We start from the raw sequence: 23,145 nt of genomic DNA, 5'->3' as shown, positions 1-23,145 counted from the left end.
ATATAACCCAGAGCAAAATTTCCAATCAGTTTAATTTAATGCGTTTTGAGATTCTTGTTCAGCGTTGGAAATACACTGCTGCAAGACTCGTGAACATTTTAATGATCGCAAAGACATTTGAATGTTTCTTTTTTTTTCTCCTGTTAATCAGTATTTATTATGTAATTCAGGTTCAGAATCTATGATAATCCAGCATTTGATGTTACAGAAGCAAACTCTTAAATTCGAAATTTGCGTTAGATGGGATGAATACATCTTATTTTTCAATTTGAAGAGGAATGTTACTGTAAAATGTTTATATATTAGTATATCTTGTGTACATTCTTATAGTTTAGTATATTTTGCTGGATTTTGTCAGTCTGTTATTCCACAACCTGTATGCAATACTGCATTCAATCACTCACGCCTAGTATCAGATCAAAATCCGGATGTTGTTTAGAGGCCATGCGATGGTGCTGAGTAAAGTTGAGTAAATATACGGTGAAAATAAAAACCGCAGTCTTTTGCTGATTTAGTTTTACCATTATTTTAATCGTAGAATGGGTAATTTCAAATCACGTTTGAACTTAGAAAGAATTGCGTCATGTTTTGAATAAATATATTAATAAATGGACTTTACATCAGTTTTCATGATCACAAGACAGCTGAATAAATATAACATGTAAGGAAACAGAAAAGCTGGAAGTAAGTTAATATTTAACATTGAAATATCCTTGCTTTTGTAGAGTAAAGCTTTCAAAGAAAATATCAGAGCAGAGTTTCTCTTATCAGAATACTCTCCACCGGAGGTAACACTTATAATTCTTAGCTATTTAAACTAGCTCACACTCTGAGATCCATGCAAACCGTGTAATGTAGACTCGGCTACGACGTTCATGATTAAAATTGCAAATAGGTTGTACGCTGGTTTCTAACCTATTCTATCGATGCGACTTAGGTAATGAACTCTTGGTGTATTTGAGTCTACGATACACCTATTAAGCTAAATACTAACATCTCATCTTCTGTGGCATTTTGGTATTCATACTTTTACCATAAGAGTCAATTTATGTTTCCGGTAGGTTAAACATTCAGCTTACTCACTTTTCATCCATAGTCTTGTGTTAAAAGTCTAAATTCATGCATTTAGGATTTATTTGAAATAATCGTTAACCTATTGGCGAAATCTATAAGTGATTTCTATCACATTTTATTCGATTTTACAATTACTTTTGTCACTGAAATTAAAATATAAAAAAATGTAGTGTAATAAAGACTAAGTATATCGGTTTTTCTCCCTTAGAGGTATTTATCTCATTGATAACTCAGATGTCAAAAGTTTGGATACAGATTTGCACATATTTCAGTACTAACTCTAATTACGGCCTTTGCACCTTTATTTTTATGAAAAAAAGAAGGCATTTGTGTTTTTATTATTATGGTAAATAAGGTCTTTGTACCTTTATTTTATGGTAGAAGAAGGCCTTTGTGTTTTTATTCTTACGGTAAGAAAGGTCTTTGCTCCTCTTGTTTTGATGGCAAAAGAAGACGTTTGTGCTTTTATTTTTACGGTAAGTAAGGCTTTTGTGTCTTTATTCTTACTGCAAGAAAGGCCTTTGTGTCTTTATTTTTACGGTACGAAAGGCCTTTGCATATTATATTTTCGCTTTCTGCTGACTAGTTTTCTCTGCATTCACACTTTCGTTACTAATCAACATATCTTTAAATAATAGAAGCAGACGCATAGTCATCTTGTAGTTTGACTGCATCCTTGCTTAACATATTTGTAACAAAGAGATGGGATTTAGTGTTTGTCAAAGATTTTTCACAGAAGGTTTGCTCTTTCCAATAATTGTATCTTAACTGTCCATTTCACCTTGTATGTACACATGTGATGTGTGTGCATCTGTGTGTTTTAGATTTATAATGAACAGGTTTGTTATTGTGCTTATACAGTTTCAAGACCACCGGAATGAGTTTGCAACATGAGGCTGCGTTTGTGTAGATTCTTAACATTAATCAAAGTACTAACAACTACTATTACTGAAGTATAATGTAATCGAAACTAATATAAACTGAAGCCAACATGATTCACTGTTGTCTTCGTCTTCTTTCTTATAAGACATGAGGGAGCTTCGGTGGGAATCACAAATTAGTAATATTTAAAGAATTAATTTACACCGATAAAATAGCCCTTATTGGTACTGGTGTCACAAGACTTCTCCAGAGGACAAAACCTCAAACTCTCTTAATGAAAGTAAGTCTGTACCCAATCTCATTATAATCAGATTGTCCAGTGTGAAGATCTGACAGCGACCACTTATGGGTTATGTTCTGGTTATATGCGAATTAGCCCCTGGAAATGCAGCTTTCAGAACCTGAATGTCAATCAGTTCGTTCGGCACACATTGATGCTTGATACTGCTCAGTCTCAAAAACGCGAAGAGAAACGACATCATCCGATTGACTAACACAATCAGCGATTAGGGTAACAACATAATTCACCTGAACATGACCTCTAAGCGGTCGCTATGAGATCAGCAGGTAGGACAGTGGAGATCTAATTTTCATGAGATTGGTCGTTGCCTGCCAATTGCATGTTGGAAATGAAGGGAAGAATTAAGGCCAAATCTCATAGTAATTGACATACACTAGCCGTTGAAAGATTTCGTCCATCAATTAAGAAAGAATGTAACGGTCATGTCTGGTTATATATATATATATATATATATATATATATATATACAAGTCTTATTAGCTGACATGGCGGTAAATTAACTAATGTATTTTATTAGCTTTACTGGTCATCGTCCAGAAGAATTTATGAGATGGCCTGTTGTCCATACTATGAGTATAAGCAAGCAAACTAAAATGTGCATCCCGAAAGATAAAGGATATCAACATTTAACTTGAATCAGAAGTTTATATGAACAGGCTTTCTTATCTGGAAGACCATTACCTTGATGAATATTGAACCACAGGTGCAGGATATATAAGTATCATGTACATACACTTATATGGCAGTGAAGATAATACCCATATATTGTGCATTATACAGGGAAATGGTAAACGTAGCTGTTATTTTCTTTTTCAAAACTGTACGCATTGAAAATGATACTCGTTAATTTCTTTCCGAGTACAATGGAGCTAATGCACATGCATTAACATTTGTATTCGCCTTAAGTCGAGTCATATTTTAGAATATTTGTGTTCGATCTCAATGAATAAATGTTTGTAAAATAAAATTATCATCTCCCAAACTAACACTTCCAAACAGTGATACCTTTACAACTGAGTGATTAAGATAATGTTTCAATCGAGATTTCTGCGTCAAAACGCTTCCAAAATACGTAAAAAGTTCATTTAATATTATTGCGTGTACACTATGTTATAGAACCAGGTAACCAGAAAGGAATATCGCCTGGACTACATTACAAAAGAATTCGAGGAACCCGAGGTATCGTAAGGGTATTGTCCACGTGCTTCGTGTTTCTAAAGTCGTATTGTTGTGTCTGCTTGCTACAAGAATGCTTCTTTTCTTTACGCAAATCTTAATAATACGTAATTTGTGCTAAAACCAAGATGAGTCAATAATCTCTTTGACCTTAATATGATAGTCGTTATAATTTTCGCCTCTCCCTTTGCGTCATTTGTATGGCTATTGTATGTCTTCCCATGCATTTTATTTCAGAAGAGTCCTCTTTCACAAAGCTAAATACAGCCGAGTCAGAAATTTGAGCAAATAGTTGCTTTTGCTTCTCCAACTTTAGTTTCAAAAGCAAGCAATCCATATCATGATTTGTTTAATCGAACGTTGGCATTGCCTCTGATTGGAATGACTTTCTTTGTTATATCTGGCATACGTACGTTTTTATAATGAATTAAGTTAAACCTCGAATTATGCACGGCCGTAACAATATTCTAGGTCAGTGGTTTACAGCATTTTCGAGCATGATGACCCTTTCTTAACTTCAAAAACTTGTGTGGACACCCAAATGCCAATAGTTGTGCTTTTAGGTTCCCTTGGAATAGCCCTGCGGCCCCAGGCCTATAGGTTGGAAACCACAGATGTGGGTTATTCGAAAATGAAGCAGTGCCAAACTGCGAGTAAACGAAGTGTGGTAGTGGCTTGCTTGCTCATAACACATGATCGCATCGGGCATGTGCAGTTCGAAGCGGTAAATTATGTAGTTATTGGTTTCAATTAATTTTATCGTTGTTTCAACACTTGACCCATATTTGTCAGGTTGTTGTTGTTGTAGTGTTTAACGCCATTTTTCAGCACAAGATAGGCTATTCATGGCGGCCAGTATAACTGGTGGATGAAGAACCCTGGAAAACCCCGGGAAGAACCACCGACCCACGAGAAGCTATTGGCAGGCTTTCTCACATACCCACGTTAGCCGAGTCTGAGACTCGAACCCACGCAGACAGAGGTGAGATGGCAGTGATCCGGAACGCTGAGCGCTTTAGACCACTCGGCCACTCGGGACCCCCATATTTGTCAGTTAAAAATCGCAAACGTTGAAAATGAAGAAACACATAATAATAATAATAATAATAATAATAATAATAATAATATTATTATTATTATTATTATTATTATTTTTATTATTATTATTAATGTATCACACCAAGGGTCTGAAGTCAGCTTGTATAAATTCACCTTAAACCCAAGGAAAAAATGGCTTGAGGTCGTTGTTTCCCCGATTTCCAAGGACCTCACGACAGCGTTCTCTATCAGCTGAAGAATACATGCATATTAAATATTATGAATATATGATTTTGAAAGTTTTCTCTGTTCCCGCGAGCTTGTTTGTTTAAGGGGGGTGGGTGGGGGTTGGGGGGCTTCATTAAATGTTTCTGATGTTTCTAATTTATCTTTACATTATTAAACCTTAATTTATCTGAAGTAGATTGAACATAACTTCTACCAGTTTATTTAAATACGGTATGCCACAGATTATAATAAAGTTACTGTGTCAAACATTTTAGATTTATCTCGGTCACGTTGCATGTATGTTGTCATCAATATCACCATAACAAAGTAATAAACATCAGTCTATGATATAATAAATTATAGAAATTGTATGTTGTAATCAAATATCTCTCATTTCATCAAGAATATATTCCTATTAAATAAATATTTTTCAATAGATTCGTGCAACAAAAAAATGGCATAATCTTTATGATAAACGTGTGTAAAGATGATGAAAAACGTTTGATTTTGAAGACATTTGATAACTTTGATCACCAAAAAAAACATTGTTTATATACCGTTTTCGCTACATTTCTTTTGCATTTAAACCATGTACCGTTTCTGCTCGCTTACAAGTCAAGTCAAACTGCAAGCAACATAGACCCTTACCCGCCGTCGCATAATGCACGGACAGATCAGGGTTTTTGTTGTTTATTGCGATAACTCTTAACAAACTACACAGATCCAGATCTGCTGGTGCATTGTGCCACGGCAGATCTGGGTCTGTGCCATTTGCATTTGGACAGGGCTGATAAATGAGTAAATACGGTGTTTCATTAATGTCATTACCCAATTACTTGTATCGAATAAGACGCATCGATCGATAATAATATACAAGTAAAACTACCATACGCTTGTAATATTTCTTCAGCCATCATATAGTATGATGCTTTGTAAGATTTCCTCAGTCATCAATAACGATACAGATTCTTTATTTGAATAGTTATCAGAATATTTTATACACAATGCCAAATAATCGAAGGATCAATATGTACCAATCTTAACCTGCCATAAACATTAAGCCTGCATGTCCATGTGTTTATATTACAAGCAAGCATTATATATTTATATTGCAAGCAAGCATTATGTGTTTATATTGCAGGCAAGCATTATGTGTTGATATTTGCTCAAGTATATTTACTTTGGAAGGTCATAAAGAAATATCTGACGGGGGGATTTTGTGGCTACGACAAAGATGGCTCTCCAGTCCGAGTGGAACTTTATGGGCATCTTGATATGAAAGGTATCATGGCGTCTGTCCGAAAGTCCGATTTGGAGAAGTCAAAGCTGCTGGAATGTGAACAGATTGTACAAATGTGGAAAGAACAAAGTAAAAAGGTAAGCGATATAAGTTAGGACTGAAGTAACCAATTATTAGTTTTGATTGTTGTAGATTCTTTTCAACTTTTATGTATTAAAGAACAGTATATTTATGAATATCAGCAAAATTAATCAATTTGGAAGAAAAAAAGCAACACATTTTACAAATGGTATAGATAATTCTAACAATGATAATGATGATAATAAATTACTAATGCTTCTATCACTGATAATAGTGATAATACTGATGATGACGATTACATACAATTCGAAATTACTGACTGAATTGAAACAAGAGAGTGACAGCGGGAATACTAATTTTCAGTTTGGTCTACCTAAGGTGTTGCAAAACAATTCCTGTATCATAACGTGGTCCGGTATATGTTGATTATAGAATATAAATGGAGCTGCTATATCAATGACTCAATATATGCAATCCGTTTCTATGGCAACCATGACGGATCATAAGAAGCAATATTCATTATATAACTTTGTATATCTCCTTATTATAAACAGTAGATATTTCCAAAAGGAAATTTACCCTCCAGAGTAAAATCATAGGAAGACTTCCAATAACAACACTTCAGAAACAAGCTTTAAGAGAAGATACTCTAATTTTTGCGACGCCAAGATTACGGTACTTTTCACGATTCTTTAATGTGGGAGCAATACTAGATTGTCAGCTAAAGCTATGTAAGTGTCTGAGTGTGTGTGTGTGTGTGTGTTTCTGATTTTTGACGAAGCTTTAACAATTTTGTAGTCATATCGCTACGATGTCTGCAGTGTGATAATTTATAGCGATGTCTAGCACTGGGACATCATGTCGCAGGCATGTTGCATGATGTCCCACGTAGTCACGTTATCCTGACATGAGGCCGACCATTCCTAACACTAACCTATTAATGCTGAGCGCCAAGCAAGGCAGCTGCTAGCACTATTCTTGGTATGACTCTGGCGGGCTTTGAACCGGCGACCTCCCGCATCCGAGGCGGACGCTCTAACCTCTAGGCTACCGGAGCGGTCGACAAAGTATCTGGTGAAAGAAGAAAATATTGAAACTTCTATTATGCCTTGCTGCTTCATTCAAAAGTCAAGACTTGTTCCGATACATTATTACAAAATGAACATACCGTCTGTACTCGTTTATAAGTCGAGTCCATGTGCAAACAAGATAAACCATGATCAGCCATCGCACAAAGCGCCGGCAGATTAGGGTCTGCGTCGTTTGTTCTACTGATTACTTCTATCAGTCGTTATATACCAATATATACCAATACATGTTGCCACGGTCAGCTCTGGCATTCTGCTGTTTTCTTTTAGAATCGAATTTTCGCAAATAGAGACAGTAATAACGTACCATACTGCTACGAGAAAGCAAAACCAAGTTCTGTAAAATCTACCAAGCAGTTTAATTGTCAATGTTACAACAAAAAATTCAGAAGAACGTACAGTATTGTAAATTAAATCCCAAATTAATCGTAAATGTTTTATCACAAATCCAAGAGTATAGAAAATTCCAATCTTGAATGTGCTGATCTACCAATAATCTTGAATATACCGATTTACCAATAGTATTGCTGTATCACAATAATATAATCCAGAATATATTCGAATGAATTTACAATAATCCAAGTATAATGTTTTTGTCAGAAATGTGAATGAGCGCTTTCTGCTTCCAATAAATAATGGAAATAAAAAATTCCTCTTAAATTATATCCGAGTACAAGTAAAAGTGATTCCACAAGAACTGACCTAACACTAAAATATGAATGAAGGCTTTATTTACAACTTAAGCATTATATAAAAACATAAGACACAATAAGATGACCAGGATGTGGATCAAACGTTTCCTTGTCAAACATTCTAAATTTTGTAAATAAGATTAGACCTTGGACTTAGATGTCTGGAAACAACATATTTCTAACTTACAAACTAGACAAAATCAGGTAGACGATATAATTTCCAAGAGAAAAACCAAGGTCATAAACTCAAAAAGAAGCAAACATGTTGCTTACAAATTATTATTATCTTAAAGCATAATCTAAATTCATTGGTAAAATTAGTTATATAATATGTTGTTTACAAATGACCCTTACAAGCTACGATCACGGACAATATATATATATATATATATATATATATATATATATATATATATATATATATATATAACAATATTGATCTACCATATATGGTGCAAACCTTGATTTATATATATGTTTTGTCTATTTTATGGGTAGAATTAACGGAGTAGAGAAATGTTTTATATCTTGTTAAATAAAGGTGATTTAAAAATCACTTAAACTACTTACCTGCTTGAAAATGTACGCATCTTGTAATATTCGCTTGTCTCCAAAATTTCTGAAAACAGTTGTCCCTGACGTTTACTTAAAGAAATATTATTTTCCTGTACATTAATCTATATTTATTACTGACCCTTGTTGTCTGTGAAATGTAGGTCCACAAGTTATAAGAGACTAGTGTCGGAGATGCTGACTGAACAATAAACTTTTCTAACTGACTTTGAAAAACGTTATAGGATAATAATGTATTTTTCTTAAATACTGTCCTATGTTCTTTTGACACATTAAGTTGATGAGGCAAAGTTTAAGCTAGGCTTAGGTTATATTTATTTGCTGTGTCCTGGCCACATATCAAACAAAATGTGGTTGGCCAAGGTATTGTGCTCAAACATGTTTATATTGTATAGCCATGATAACAGTCACGAAGTATGATTTCTCAAACAAAAATTAATTATTCTTGTCAGTTACAAGATCTTTCAGAAAGAAATTTTTTGAAGAAATTTATTTGAAACATGACAGGGTCATGTTTAAAACTCTTGCAGACCTATCATTCAAGAAAAATAACAATTCTGACGTCCTGTGATGATTTCTGGCACGTTGGTCCCAAACATACTGGACAGGGGATGGTTCAGATTATTGGCTATAGAGACTGACCACGTCGCCTAAAGAAGCAAATATCCGTCGATAATCTTCCACCCAGGTAGAAGCCGAAATATAACATTCTTCATATCATTGAAGAGGCGGTAATCCGTTATCCGATGCGCGGGACTCCTTGTATTAATTTTATTGCCGTGCTTCAGGCTCACTATGTATAGTCAAACATGTACATGAACACCGAACATCAAAGCATAATTGCAAATGGATAATAATTCCTTCCAATCTATAAAATAATCTTTAGGCTTTGCTTTCAACGTCATTTTTACCCGGTTACCCACCATAAGTAACTAAGCGATTGGTATCACTTATATCGTTCTCCGTATAATAGGCCAACATTTACTATTCAATATTTTTTTGAAAAACTATCTTAAATATGTACCATGCAAATTAAAATCTGGTTGTGATTTTCTTCGTTTCTTCCAGCTGCCACAAATATAGTTAATGCATTGTACGTAAGCGAAATTCAGTGAGTAGGAAATCGGATGAAACCTTTTACATGCGATACATCCTGGCTAAAACATTAAGCAGTATATCAGTTTTATTCAATGTGCAATGATCATATAATATTTGATGAACTTGTTTGTAGGCTTGTACTCAGTTTATTTTTTTTAATTTTATTTTGTTGCTTTTAACGGTACCTTGAGCGCATTTTTGCATATATCATGTGACGAAAATGGTAGTCTAACCGTGTTTATAGTAAGGATGCATGTTTCTTTTAAATATTGGTGCTAGTGTTGTTTACCGGATTCATATACGTTGGTATCTTTATATAATACTTACTATAGCAATCAATGTTACGTGAAGTATCACTAGAGACAAGCGACACGGAAGACGAAGAAAGACTTGATATATGTTACGAAGTATATAAAATATAGGCATCATTCTTATTTCTCTTCGACAGCTTATATCTATGAAAGCTTGGTTTGCACCTGTTTACGTTTTAAATTACCTTTCTCTAATAGCATATTTGCAATTATTGTAGCTATACAGACCATATAAACCAGTATATTTCTATACAAAACTGTAGGTTTCTACATACAAAGCAGTATATTTCCACGTACAGAACAGTATGTTCCTTTGGTTTTCTTTCTTCAAATAATATCTCTCTGATTGGCCAAACAATTGCAGTAGAATATAAAGGTTCATCAGTTCGCAGCGTCTCGCACGTGAGCGGCGTCGTGATGACGTACATTCCTGTTTAATTAGCATAAAACAGGAGTACATAGCATATAATGTACAAAGGTCAAGCATAAAGAAAAACTGTCTTGAAGTTGTAATTGAATACTAATATAGAAAGACATGCGTCCTTCTCGAAGTTTCGCATAGCACCTAAGCATCGTTAATGGTGCTTCCCGTATTCTGCTTTCGCAGGTGTGATAGTAAATTGTAACGTATCAGGTTACTAACTCCAGAAATAAAGTAATATTAATCCCCAAGGTTATGGTAAATGGAGCAAGTTTGTTTTCGAAGGCACGTGACGTTTCACCATGAACGGCGTTTGGGGGTGGCAAGTGGGGCTACCGCCCGAGGCCCCGCTCTTGAGGAGTCTCCGCGCTTCATGCCTAAGGTCGTCATTATGAGTCTGTCAAGCTGTGTTCTCCGGTGTGTCCTGGATTGACCTCTGACCTACAGCAGATCGACGATGCACGGAAGACTGCCGTCATTGACAGAAAACTCTCCCGACTGAACATCGACATTGCCTGCCTCCAGGAGACCCGACTGGCTGACAGCGGCACCATCAAGGAAGCCAATTACACGTTCTTATGGCAGGGGAAGCCAATCGGATGAACCTAGGCAGCACGGTGTAGGCTTAGCCGTAAAGAACACGCTAGTCTCCTTCATTGAATCTCCGTCATCAGGTACTGAGATAATCCTTGCCCTCCGGCTGTCAACATCCTTAGGCCCGGTCAACATCTTCAGCGTGTACGCCCCAACCCTCAGCTCCACCCACGATGAGAAAGACAAGTTTTATGAGGCTCTGGATCAGGCAATATCCAGTATCCCCAACAATGAAGGCCTTTACTTACTAGGAGACTTCAATGCTAAAGTGGGAGCTGACCATGAGGTCTGGTCCAGCTGTCTCGGCTTTTACGGAAGGGGAAAGATCAACGAGAATGGTCAGCGATTGCTAGAGATGTGCTGCTCCCACAGCCTATGAGTGACAGACACTATCTTCAAATGCAAGGAGATCCACCAGGTGTCATGAAGACACCCACGTTCACGCCACTGGCACCAGCTAGACCTTGTCTTCACCAGGCGTGCGGAACTGGCCAGTATCCTCCTCACCCGCAGCTACCACAGTGCCGACTGAGACACGGATCATTCCCTCGAGGCCAGCAAGGTGCGAATATTACCCAAGAAGCTGCACCACGCGAAGAAGAAGGGTCACCCACGCATCAACACCTGCTGTGCAAGCAACCCAGAGAAAACACAGCAGTTAATCAGCAAACTGCAGGAAGCTTTCACCAAAGTGACACCTGATGACACCATTGAAGGACATGAAGACGGCCAACATCAATGTCAACAACTGGGAGAGCTGTGCTAACGACCCTTCCACCTGGCGTCTAGCTGTCAGGCAGGGAGTTCAAAAAGCAGCGGAAGACAGGAAAAGAAAACAAGCTGAAAAGAGAGCTAGAAAGAAGTATAAACAAAAACTTACTCTGGAGCTACACCATCGTCTCCCGTAAACGGACGGAGACCAAGAGGATTCTCCGGTAAATGGGAAACGCTGACACAGGCCGCACGTAATGCACGCAAAGTTGTGAAGTGAACTTAGTCAACTTCGTAACGCAATTAGCGGGTGGTAGCACAGATGCAGACAGATGCAGCCATTTTCTAAACGCCACTAGCGGACAACGGCTGTCCGATAGCTTGGACTTCAGTTTTTCAAATTTTCGCAGGGTTGCGTGGGCGCCGTTTGGCTAGGCGGACGATGTCCCGTCTATCTCTATGGTCATTCTTGTCCAGGTACCCGGATAGCCTATATATACCACAGCAACTTTGTTCAGTCTGCTTTTTGAAACACTGCGTTCAACTAGTGTCTCAATAGTTTTTGCAGTAACACACCAACTGAGATACTGATACTCTGTCCCCACGCAGTCATGGTCGGCCTTTGGCCGCGCGTACTCCTAACGTCGCCTTTGCGTGTCACAACTATGACACAGGACCTTAACATAAAGGTCAGCGTTACTGCTGCCGTCGCTACAACAGGAAAATGATAATGTATGTACCTCCATCTTTGGGAGGGACAAAACCCTATTTTGATTCGTATGACATGATTTCCAATTAAATTTTGGTGCAGAGTGACGATTATGATACCAACTTCAAGTTTTGGTATTTCCATTGGAAACATCGTACCTAACATTACTTTGGGTTCTGCATACGGTTGCCCTGGAAACCAGTCGAAAAATCACATCGCGTTGGGAATACGAAAACTCGAACATAACTTTTTAGAGTGAAAATGCCGCCATTTATTATACTCTGCTATACTCAATTTCACATTCCACATATACCACAAGCATCTGGAAAGTTAGAACACTTTTTGCACTTTGGCCTCTGCTCTTGTTATGAACCCATAGCGCTGTAATTCTGGAGAAAAAAATTTTGTGATTATTTTGCTTTCTCTTCTTCTAGCTCGGGCGGAAAGTGGAAGGACTATCTGTGATATTTGATATGGAAGGCGTCAGTACAAAAATGTTATGGAGACCAGGTAAAGAATTCATCATAACAATTTTCACTCTCGGTTAGTGAGAGTACATAATGCCCTTTGGGCCAGGAGTAATAAAACAAGGAAATATCGAACTAAATCCAGAGCTAACTTTGTTACACATGTGCTAATAAAATATTCATTTATTGGGAATGGATTAATAATTGGCTAATGCTGTTTTTGTTAACTTTAACTTTTTACACATTATTGTATAATAATTAAAAACGGTATTTTTTTACCCATTATTGTGTAATATCTAATAACGGTACTTTTTACACATTATTGTGTAATAATTAAAAACGGTACTTTTTACACATTATTGTGTAATATCTAATAACGGTACTTTTTACACATTATTAAGTATTGTATAATAATGGTACTTTTAACAAATTTTTGTGTAATAGCTAATAACGTTACTTTTTATACAGTATTGTGTAATATCTAACCGTTTGAAAAATGGGATTTGAATGCCTTCTCCAAGTACACGTCGAGGTCGCCAACTCTTCCTGGCCTAAGTGGGTATCGAACCCGCGATCCATGGATTACGAGTTCGACACAGTGCCAACTGAGCTACCACGATTCCTCAAACGTTTTGGATATAATAATAATAATTATGAGTATTTTGTATCTCGCCTAATCTTTAGAAGCTCTAATCGCTTTAAAAAATTAGACAACACCTATAACATAAAAAACATATATAATGCTATTATTACAGAAAACAAACACCATGAAATTAGAAATCATAAAAACATGCTGTAAATATTTAAGATAGGGAACAATATTAGGTTTGTAAGTTTGTTCTTGCAGTGAGTTTTAAGAGCACTCTTGAATGGGAACACTGTCTTTGTGTCTAAGTTCAGTGGGCAGTTTATTCCACGTTGCTGGGCCCTGGTATGCAAATGAACGTTGTCCATATGACTTCATTTTCGTAGTGGGAATAATGATTACATGATTATCAGAATAAGTATCTGCTGGTGGGTACACAAATATGGATATGTAACACAAATATGGATATGTAACACAAATATGGATATGTAATACAAATATGGATATGTAACACAAATATGGATATGTAACACAAATATGGATATGTAACACAAATATGGATATGTAACACAAATATGGATATGTAACACAAATATGGATATGTAACACAAATATGGATATGTAATACAAATGACTGTCATTGGATGATTGTTTTGTCGTTATTGATTTGATCGTTTGTATACCTGCTTCGATGAATCGCAACACGTAATTTTGCAAGGAAAAGCTAATGAAACTCCGGCTGCTTTACTACAAAATACGTTTTATCAGCAACTGATTGTGATGTAATGATCGTGAAATGTATCTCATGTATTCATCAGTATCACTCCATTAACTATGACATGCAATACCTTTATCTTACGTTGCTGTTTGTAAGTTGAAAAGGGAGACATTATTTTTACTTTTCTGAAATAATAATAAACCATTCAAACTGTATGAACATACGGGATACAAATACTCCAAGCAGATAGGAACATTATATGTAGTTAACATTCATGAATGTTGTAACTTTTACAGGTCTTCAAATGTATCTGCATTTAGTGAAAGTTTTGGAAGACAACTATCCGGAAATGATGAAGAGGCTCCTAGTTATAAATGGTAAAAAGTATTTATATTTTCTACGTATACATCCTCGTGGACCAAAACGATACATGGACAAATATATTGATGTATAAGTAAAACCAAAACGGTACATGGACAAATATATTGATCTATAGGTAAAACCAAAACGGTACATTGACATATATTTTGATGTGTAAGTAAAACCAAAACGGTACATGGACAAATATATTGATGTGTAAGTAAAACCAAACGTTACATGGACAAATATATTGATGTATAAGTAAAACCAATACGGTACATTGACATATATTTTGATGTATAAGTAAAACCAAAACGGTACATGGACAAATATATTGATCTATAGGTAAAACCAAAACGCTACATGGACAAATATATTGATGTATAAGTAAAACCAAAACGCTACATGGACAAATATATTGATGTATAAGTAAAACCAAAACACTACATGGACAAATATATTGATGTATAAGTAAAACCAAAACGTTACATGGACAAATATATTGATGTATAAGTAAAACCAATACGGTACATTGACATATATTTGATGTATAAGTAAAACCAAAACGAGGGGCCCCGAGTGGCCGAGTGGTCTAAAGCGCTCTTCGTTACGGATCACTGCCATCTCACCTCTGTCTGCGGCGGTTCGAGTCTAAGATTCAGCCAATGTGGGCATGTGAGAAAGCTTGCCAGTAGCTTCTCGTGGGTCGGTGGTTCTTTCCGGGTTCTTCCTCCACCATTAATACTGGCCGCCATGTATAGCCTATCGTGCTGAAAAATGGCGTTAAACCCCACAACAACAACAACAACAACAAAACCAAAACGGTACATGGACAAATATATTGATCTATAGGTAAAACCAAAACCAAAACGGTACATTGACATATATTTTGATGTGTAAGTAAAACCAAAACGGTACATGGACAAATATATTGATGTATAAGTAAAACCAAACGTTACATGGACAAATATATTGATGTATAAGTAAAACCAATACGGTACATTGACATATATTTTGATGTATAAGTAAAACCAAAACGATACATGGACAAATATATTGATCTATAGGTAAAACCAAAACGCTACATGGACAAATATATTGATGTATATGTAAAACCAAAACGCTACATGGACAAATATATTGATGTATAAGTAAAACCAAAACGCTACATGGACAAATATATTGATGTATAAGTAAAACCAAAACGGTACATGGACAAATATATTGATCTATAAGTAAAACCAAAACGCTACATGGACAAATATATTGATGCATTAATTAACGGACTCGATCTTGGATATAGTGGAAAAAACCAACAGAATTATACATATATAATAATTTCTCAGATAAATTTAAATTTAAATACAAACTATTAAAGTTACAAAATAAAAGTACAGTAGTGTAATGTAGGTACAGATGACGAATCTCTTCGTATATATATATATATATATATATATATACAGACCACCACTTTAAGGTATAATTAGGGGATGATGCAAATTTATCATTGTAAACCATCTCCATTTATGCAATAATTAACATAATTAACTTGAGTTTCTTATGAATATTTGTGCTTTTCTTCCGACCAAAGGTATTTGGCAGATATTGCGATATTGCAATGATATATTATTCTTACCATCACATTTTCTTTCAATATTCATGTATATATTTTATGACCATTCCCTATTCCAGTATTTATTGGCTTCCTGTTTCGCTCATACTCTTTCCAGCTCCAAGAATATTTCCATTGCTATACAAACTTGCGAGACCGTTAATAAGCGACGACATGAGGAAGAAAATATTTGTTTTGGGAGGTAAGGTATATTCTATTGGAGAAGCTGTGGATAGTGATTGTTCTAAAGTTATCAAAGTTAAAATTGAGATCCATTTTCATATATTTCGCTTTTTCATTCTATCGTGCTTAATTTCTTTCTTCAAGGAAAACCTTTTGTTGTGAAACAAATCCATTTACATTTTTTCAAATGTAGGTTGTAAAGGTATATGCACGTATTCTGGAATAAATTAAGTCATGTTACCACAGCCGGAAAACATTTGAATATTATAAAAATAGCTATAAAGGTACATGGTGTCTATAAGTAAATATTTTCCCACCTAAATATATTTTTAAAAAATAAGGCATGTAAATAAGTAATAAATTCTTATAGTAGCAGCCCATATCAGAATCACGAAGCAATAAATAATGCAAGTAATATAATATAAATCTGTTATAAAAATAACTTAGAGTGATTATTTGCAACTTTATTATCTAATTTTTTTTTTGGGTCATCTTATGGAGTAGACATTCAAATAGTCATATGGAATAGAAATTCAAATTGTATCGGGAATATGAATTCAAAAATCATAGGGAAAAAGAATTCAAATATAATATGCAATAGGAATTCAAAGTCATAGGGAATAGGAATTCAAATATCATATGTAATAGGAATTAAAATGTCATATGGAATAGGAATTAAAATATCATAGGGATAAGAAATCGAATATCATGGCTATTTCAGTACAACTAGTGGAAGGTGAGGTCGTGGGCTCGATACCCGGCCTAGTTATATCAAAGACTTACAAAAGTGGTACTAACAACTTCCTCGCTTGGAGCTCAGCATTAAGCGGTTAGTGTTAGGACTGGTCGGACTGGTGTCAGGATAATATGACAGGGTGGGACATCATGCTACAAGTCTGCAGCATAATGCCCAAGTGCTAGACATCACTATAAACTGTCACACTGCAGATATCGTAGAAATATGATTGAAATTTTTTTAAAGCTACGTTAAAAATCCATGTCACACACATCACACTACTTTCAGCAAAACTAGTGAAAGGTAAGGTGAAATCTAAGTACTAAATTTGGCAAGTGCATTTGGATTTGGACGATTTTTACTTTTAAGTTTAAATTCTTTATTTTTCGTCCTTTTCTTTTTTATTTTAAACGTAAGTAGTCATTCAAACAGACTGAATAATTAACATGTTCCTACAGCTGACTGCAAAGAATTTCTACTGAAGCACATTGATGCCGACCAACTTCCAGCCTATCTAGGAGGCAGTCTCACCGATCCTGATGGAAACCCGCGATGCGTCACCATGGTAAGTGCAACTCAAGTAAGGTTCTTTAAACATATCAATATGATCCATTTAGGCAATGCACAAAGTCAATCCAAATGTCTGTGCAATCAAATTTACTTCACAAACTAAAGTCAATACAGCAGCAGAGGGGGTGAACATACCAACTTTTTGAACCGTCCAAAAGCCGAAATAAGAAAATAATAAGATAAGGTCACTAACAAGAAACCAAAACCTCTAACCAACCGAGAGTCTCTCTTGGGGGTTAGTTTATTTTGTTACTTTATCGTTGTCTTTTTATGTGTGTTTTTTTTTTACCCGCCGGACTCTTCATTGTGGGCACACTCCCTCTGCTATTAATTAAATCATTATTATATAAATAATTGGAAACACCGGAGAACCATATTCCGCTAGATTAGCACGTGAGCAACTAGAAGCAATCAAAACATTTATTCCTGTTCGTGATTCTGTAAGACAAAAACTTCAAGAACGTCAAGAAACACAATTTGAATTTGTAGAGGGCACAGAACAGTTATTTAAACCCATTACAGCGGTTACTGAAAAAGCTATGTGGGGAGATATTAACGATGAGGAGGAGAGGAAGAAGGGTATTCTTCCAGTATTAACACAAACTGCTGCGCAGACTGAAAAAAATAGCAGAAAGAACTATAAAAGAAACGATTTTACGAGAACTTCCAACTGATATAACTGCAGCTCAACCTCCACACGTCGGCGAAGAAATACTTGAAGGTATTGGCAAAATTCGTACTGAAGTCACCGATGTACAAAAAGAACTTGAATCTAAATCAGTAAGAGAAAATATTTAACTGATTGCAAGATTTAAGGAAGGTTTAGTCGAAGATATTAGAAATACTAAAATAGAAAAATTACCTGAAAAAAAATATTAATTAGTATGTTTAATAAATACAGTATTTTAAACTCCGGTTCTGAATAAGTAAATGATGATAATCTTATTAAATGGATATATCGCATATATAGAAACAAAAACAAACAAGACAGAGATGATGATTTAGAATACAGAAGTCTTTTTGAATACGGAGACTTTATAAAGAGAGTGTGAAACAAATACAACAACAGCAGAAACAACAACAATCTTCTTCACCGCTGCAAAAGTTGATGCAGGAACTTAAAATATCAAAAGAAGAAAGATCACCCTTAAGATTATTTAAGACAAACACGGAAATAACAGAAAAAAGAGCAACCGGAAGTGGTTTGGGAAGTGATCTTGTTTGTTCTAACAATATCCTCGATGACGTGCAACGGTTAGAAGTTCTCATAGGAGGAAAACGAGCAGGAAGTAACCAGAAATCATTAATGAAGCAGCTGATATCTGTCGACGATTACTGTCACGGATAACATCCCTGTGTTTACAACCATCAGAGATGAAATTGCAAGAATTGTGACTAATCGCTTGAAAAACACTGGCGACACAATGACGGGAGAACTGGGCATGAACGGGAATAAGATAGTAGTGCTCAGAGATCCAACATCCGACGAAGATGCCGCGACAAAAAAATACGTTGACGTTAACTAGGACACCGTAGATGGTGAACTATCCACGTTGCCGGCCAAGTATGAAGTTCACGTAAGCGCGTTTACAAATCTCCGTAAAAATCATGGAAAACTTAATGAAATTGCAGATGCATTCTTTGGTGATCCATTCACCGTTGACGCAAAAGTCTCTGATATAAAAAAACAAACATTGGACACGATTAGAAATAAACAAGAAGACATCGTAAGTGGGATTCCTGAGATCGTTAACAAAATTAGTTTGATTAAAATTCCACCTGGAGTAACCCCCGGGCATATTACCAACATCGTATACACCGTAACATCTGGATTCGCAACATGGTCAAAGCAAAATAATGTTATCAAATATACCGCACCAGTCACTGGTGTGCAATGGCTGTCTGTGTTCAGTGTTGCAAAAGATTTTCACAATATATCCTTGGAGGCATTCAACCGATAAGTTTTCCGGGGTTGTGTCTATCATATTAAACCGAAGAAAGTTTATACTGGAAGCAGCTGATAAGAAATTAACTGCAACATCTTACTGGTGGTGTCTAGAATTTGTAGCTCAAACACCTCAATTGGTTACTGCATAAAATAATAATGTCAACAACAGAGTTAAGGGTTCAACATAATGTTGTAGCAGAACAATATAGATACGATCAAGTACGTGAATGGCAATCAGCGTTAAAAACCATTATTTGACCAGTAGACGCTGAGAGTAAAAAATTACAAGCGGTATGCTGCTATCATCGATTTTGCAGTATACTCGGTATCTGCGTTTGTTGCGTCCACCGGGGTAGTATTATCAGCGCTAACGCCAGCAACAACTGCAGTAGCAGTAACAATATGTGTTTCATCATGAGCGGCACTTGCAGGTCTTTTTAATATTATCGCGAGAAAGATATCCACGTGCACGAGCATAAAATTGCACAACTATGTTACACGAGTAAGCTTTTGCCACAGCAGCATCTTCTAAATTATCGTAGCTGATATCATAAAGTCTAGATTACACAACAATATCAGATTCCGAATTCGCGCTAATGGTTAAGACCTACGATGAACTCAGTTTGAAAGAAGAAAAAATGAATAACAATGGCAGAACTACTTCAGCAGATAGCCGAAAATACAACTTTGCCAAAAACCACGATGATAACAATACGCTCAACCAAGACTGAATTCGTTATTAATTTTCCAACTGCGCTTCCGGTAAGCGAAATCGCGTTAGCACAATTACGAGTATACCACAGTTGGGCAAATATCAGATCAAGATCATTTGGTGGATTACCAGCAAATAATTCGTTTCTGTTTGCAAATAAAGATAACCTTGATGATACGCCCGACTGGAATGTTGCTGGAATACCAACCGGGTCTTATCAATCGAATAAATCAATGAGAAATTACAACGTCGAATAAAAAAATATCAGGGGTAAAGAATCCAAAATAGCAATAACAACTCACTAGCCAGCGCTGTCTTCTGCAATCGAGATAAACTCTCCGGACTACGCCGTGGATATATATCAATCATCGATCAGAACTTGGCCTGAAATTCCACCGGCGGGGAAACCGATACCGCCAGAACCTAAAAAATCTGATTATGTCATGGATAGACAATCATACCACGAAATTACTCTACTTTTCCCATACAGAGAGCATCTACCTGATCTGAAAAATGGAACGTTTGGTAGCAGGTTTAGCTTTAGTAATAAGGACCATATTCGGTGCTATATTATTTATGAGCAGACTCCCGGAGTAATTAAATCCGCTATTGTTGAACTAAGTGATATTATTAGACACTTTAGAGAAATTAATCAAGAACACAAAACACGAAAACAGAAACTACGGCAAAGTTTCCAAGAACATCTTTTTGGTATAACAAGTTCACGCAGCGAAATCATTAAACAAATAGAAATACTAAATCATCTCGTATCCGTCATGGAATATATTAATCAGCGATTAATTCACTTAACAATTAATGCTAGAGAGATAGACAATAAACAGCGATTTTTTACTGCATATTCAATAACAGAAGCTACGCTGTCAAATTTTAAATTTCCCGTGTATAACGCAACCGAGTTTAGAAAAATCCACCAATGATATCATTGATAAATATTTTTTTCTGAAATACTCGATGCATGGAGAGAAACACTACTGCCGGCAACTATTCACCGATACGACAATGATCCACAAGGGCAAGGACGACATGTATCTCCGGAAATCGTAAATATAACCCAGGTGGTCGCGGTCAATCTTGTGTGTGATGTCATTGATGGAAGTTACAGCACAGGCACAACAATATCAAATCAAGCGCAGCAAGGATTTATTCTTTATTCATTCACACCAAAAGAACCATCGGGATATCTGATTGTACAAGAGCCGATCAATCCGGTCTATCTACGATGTCATAATCCACTGTTATCAAGAATACATTTCAAACTAACTGACCAGTCCGGCCACTTTCTGGATTTGAGAAATGGGACTGCAAATATTAATTTACTTGTGAAATTTCAATCTTGAAATCTACGATTTTCAACAAAAAAAAAGCAGCATAAAAAAATAATCCCCTCTTGATAAAATCAGGAATAAATCAACAGGCAGATTGACAAATACTCTTCCGTATTCACAAAAATATTATTAGAAATTTATTTTTTACTGAAAAATCAGGCTGATTTGTTAATTCTGATAAGTAATAAGGTAGTCAAAATCATGTGCATCGACTGATTTGTTAATTCTCATAAGTAATAAGGTAGTCAAAATCATACAAATCTAACATTTCAGTGAAAAACAAAAAAAAACCAAAAATATAATATTTTACTGAAATATGTCAGTGAAAAACGAAAAAAAAAATATAATATGTCAGAAATTTATTTTTTTACTTTCGATTTCATTTCCACGGATGTGATTTCTACGTACTTACTTGATAAAATCCTTGATTTCAAAAAGGGAGTCTAACTTTCGTTTCCAATCATTTCACGATCTGACATAATTTTTCTTAGTTGCCTCACACGAAAATTTTAGTTCTGAACACAGTTAAAATACCAGGTGGATCTGAACTGTAGTTCTGAATACACTTTCAGATTTGAAGGTATTAATACCTAACAAATAGATATATATACCTGAAAACAATTCATAAAACTATGTAGCTACTTGTTTTGTGGGTTTTTTTTATGTTAAATACTGTCGCAGAAAAAATACAGATGAACCAAAAAAAAAAAAAGAATTTAATAAAACAAGAATATTGTTTTTTTTAAAAAAAGAAATATTTTCTTCTTATTTACCCTTGATGAACCGATTACACGTACCGTAATGACATCTTAATATGAAACAACCGGAATATATATGGGAAATAACCGATATTCTTCCCGCAAGCCGTTCTCTGCAAACGCAGACTGGTTTGTCGAATAATATGGGTTTTCAACTGAATTTAGAAATATACATATATATATGCAAGTTTGTATGTGTAGAATGTCTGCAAGTCTGTATTTGGTGGAATACTCGTAAAATATGTCTGTGAGTCTGTATTTGGTGGGGGAAAAAAAAAACGTCTGTGGGTCTGTGATATGGTCAAAGGGAGGTAACTAATCGCATGAAGTCTCCTCAACGGGGTTATCTCCCGTAAATAACTGAAAGTTATAATTTTAGCGAGTACCTACCCTCTAACAATAATGGAGGGTGATTTTTTGATTGCATTGCTAAGGAATCGGATTATACAGACCTAATGTCATTCCTTATATTAAAACTTATTACAAAATATTTGTACAACTTTTGTTGTGTAATATATTTGTGATGTTAGAGACTCGACGGGAGTATCACTCACCAACTCAGTGATGCTAGATGTATTGACAATATATATGTGATTGTGATCACTGAGATATTATCAATGTCAGGTCATCTGTTCTACGTACGATTCTTAACTAGAAATACTGGTATTAAAATTAAAATGTTCATATTTAGTAGGGACGGAAAAGAGATAAAAGTTGAAGAATGAAAACAAAGTCATTTAAAATTGTCATGCCATTTTTTGTGAATATCATTATGAATATTTTCATCATAAGCCAAGGAATAGAGAATCGATCTGTAGTATTTCTCCATTTAAACAAATACATAATCATAAATATTTCTTGAGAACCAACTCTGTGCCAGTTTCTTCTCTATTTCTGATACCACAATTGTCTTTACTTCATGAACTATGTAA

General features: G+C 35.5%; 1 protein-coding gene across 2 annotated transcripts in view; it reads left to right on the top strand.

The window, feature by feature from the left end:
- The window catches only part of LOC149777878 (retinal-binding protein-like), a 49,172-nt gene that overhangs the window by 11,058 nt on the left and 14,969 nt on the right, over positions 1-23,145 (top strand). Inside the window, exons 5-10 of one of the 2 annotated variants that reach the window (XM_089938979.1) lie at positions 3,374-3,436; positions 5,888-6,076; positions 12,652-12,727; positions 14,285-14,365; positions 16,079-16,162; positions 17,338-17,444. In XM_089938979.1, the coding sequence (XP_089795105.1) occupies positions 3,374-3,436; positions 5,888-6,076; positions 12,652-12,727; positions 14,285-14,365; positions 16,079-16,162; positions 17,338-17,444 (600 nt within the window). Of the gene's footprint in view, positions 1-725; positions 789-3,373; positions 3,437-5,887; positions 6,077-12,651; positions 12,728-14,284; positions 14,366-16,078; positions 16,163-17,337; positions 17,445-23,145 lie in introns of both variants that reach the window. The other variant, XM_089938978.1, reaches the window with a different exon arrangement.

The sequence above is a fragment of the Sinohyriopsis cumingii genome, chromosome 17 (assembly GCF_028554795.1).
Source record: "Sinohyriopsis cumingii isolate HCF-2022 chromosome 17, ASM2855479v2, whole genome shotgun sequence".
Taxonomy (NCBI): domain Eukaryota; kingdom Metazoa; phylum Mollusca; class Bivalvia; order Unionida; family Unionidae; genus Sinohyriopsis; species Sinohyriopsis cumingii.
This window is presented reverse-complemented; position numbering and strand designations above follow the sequence as displayed.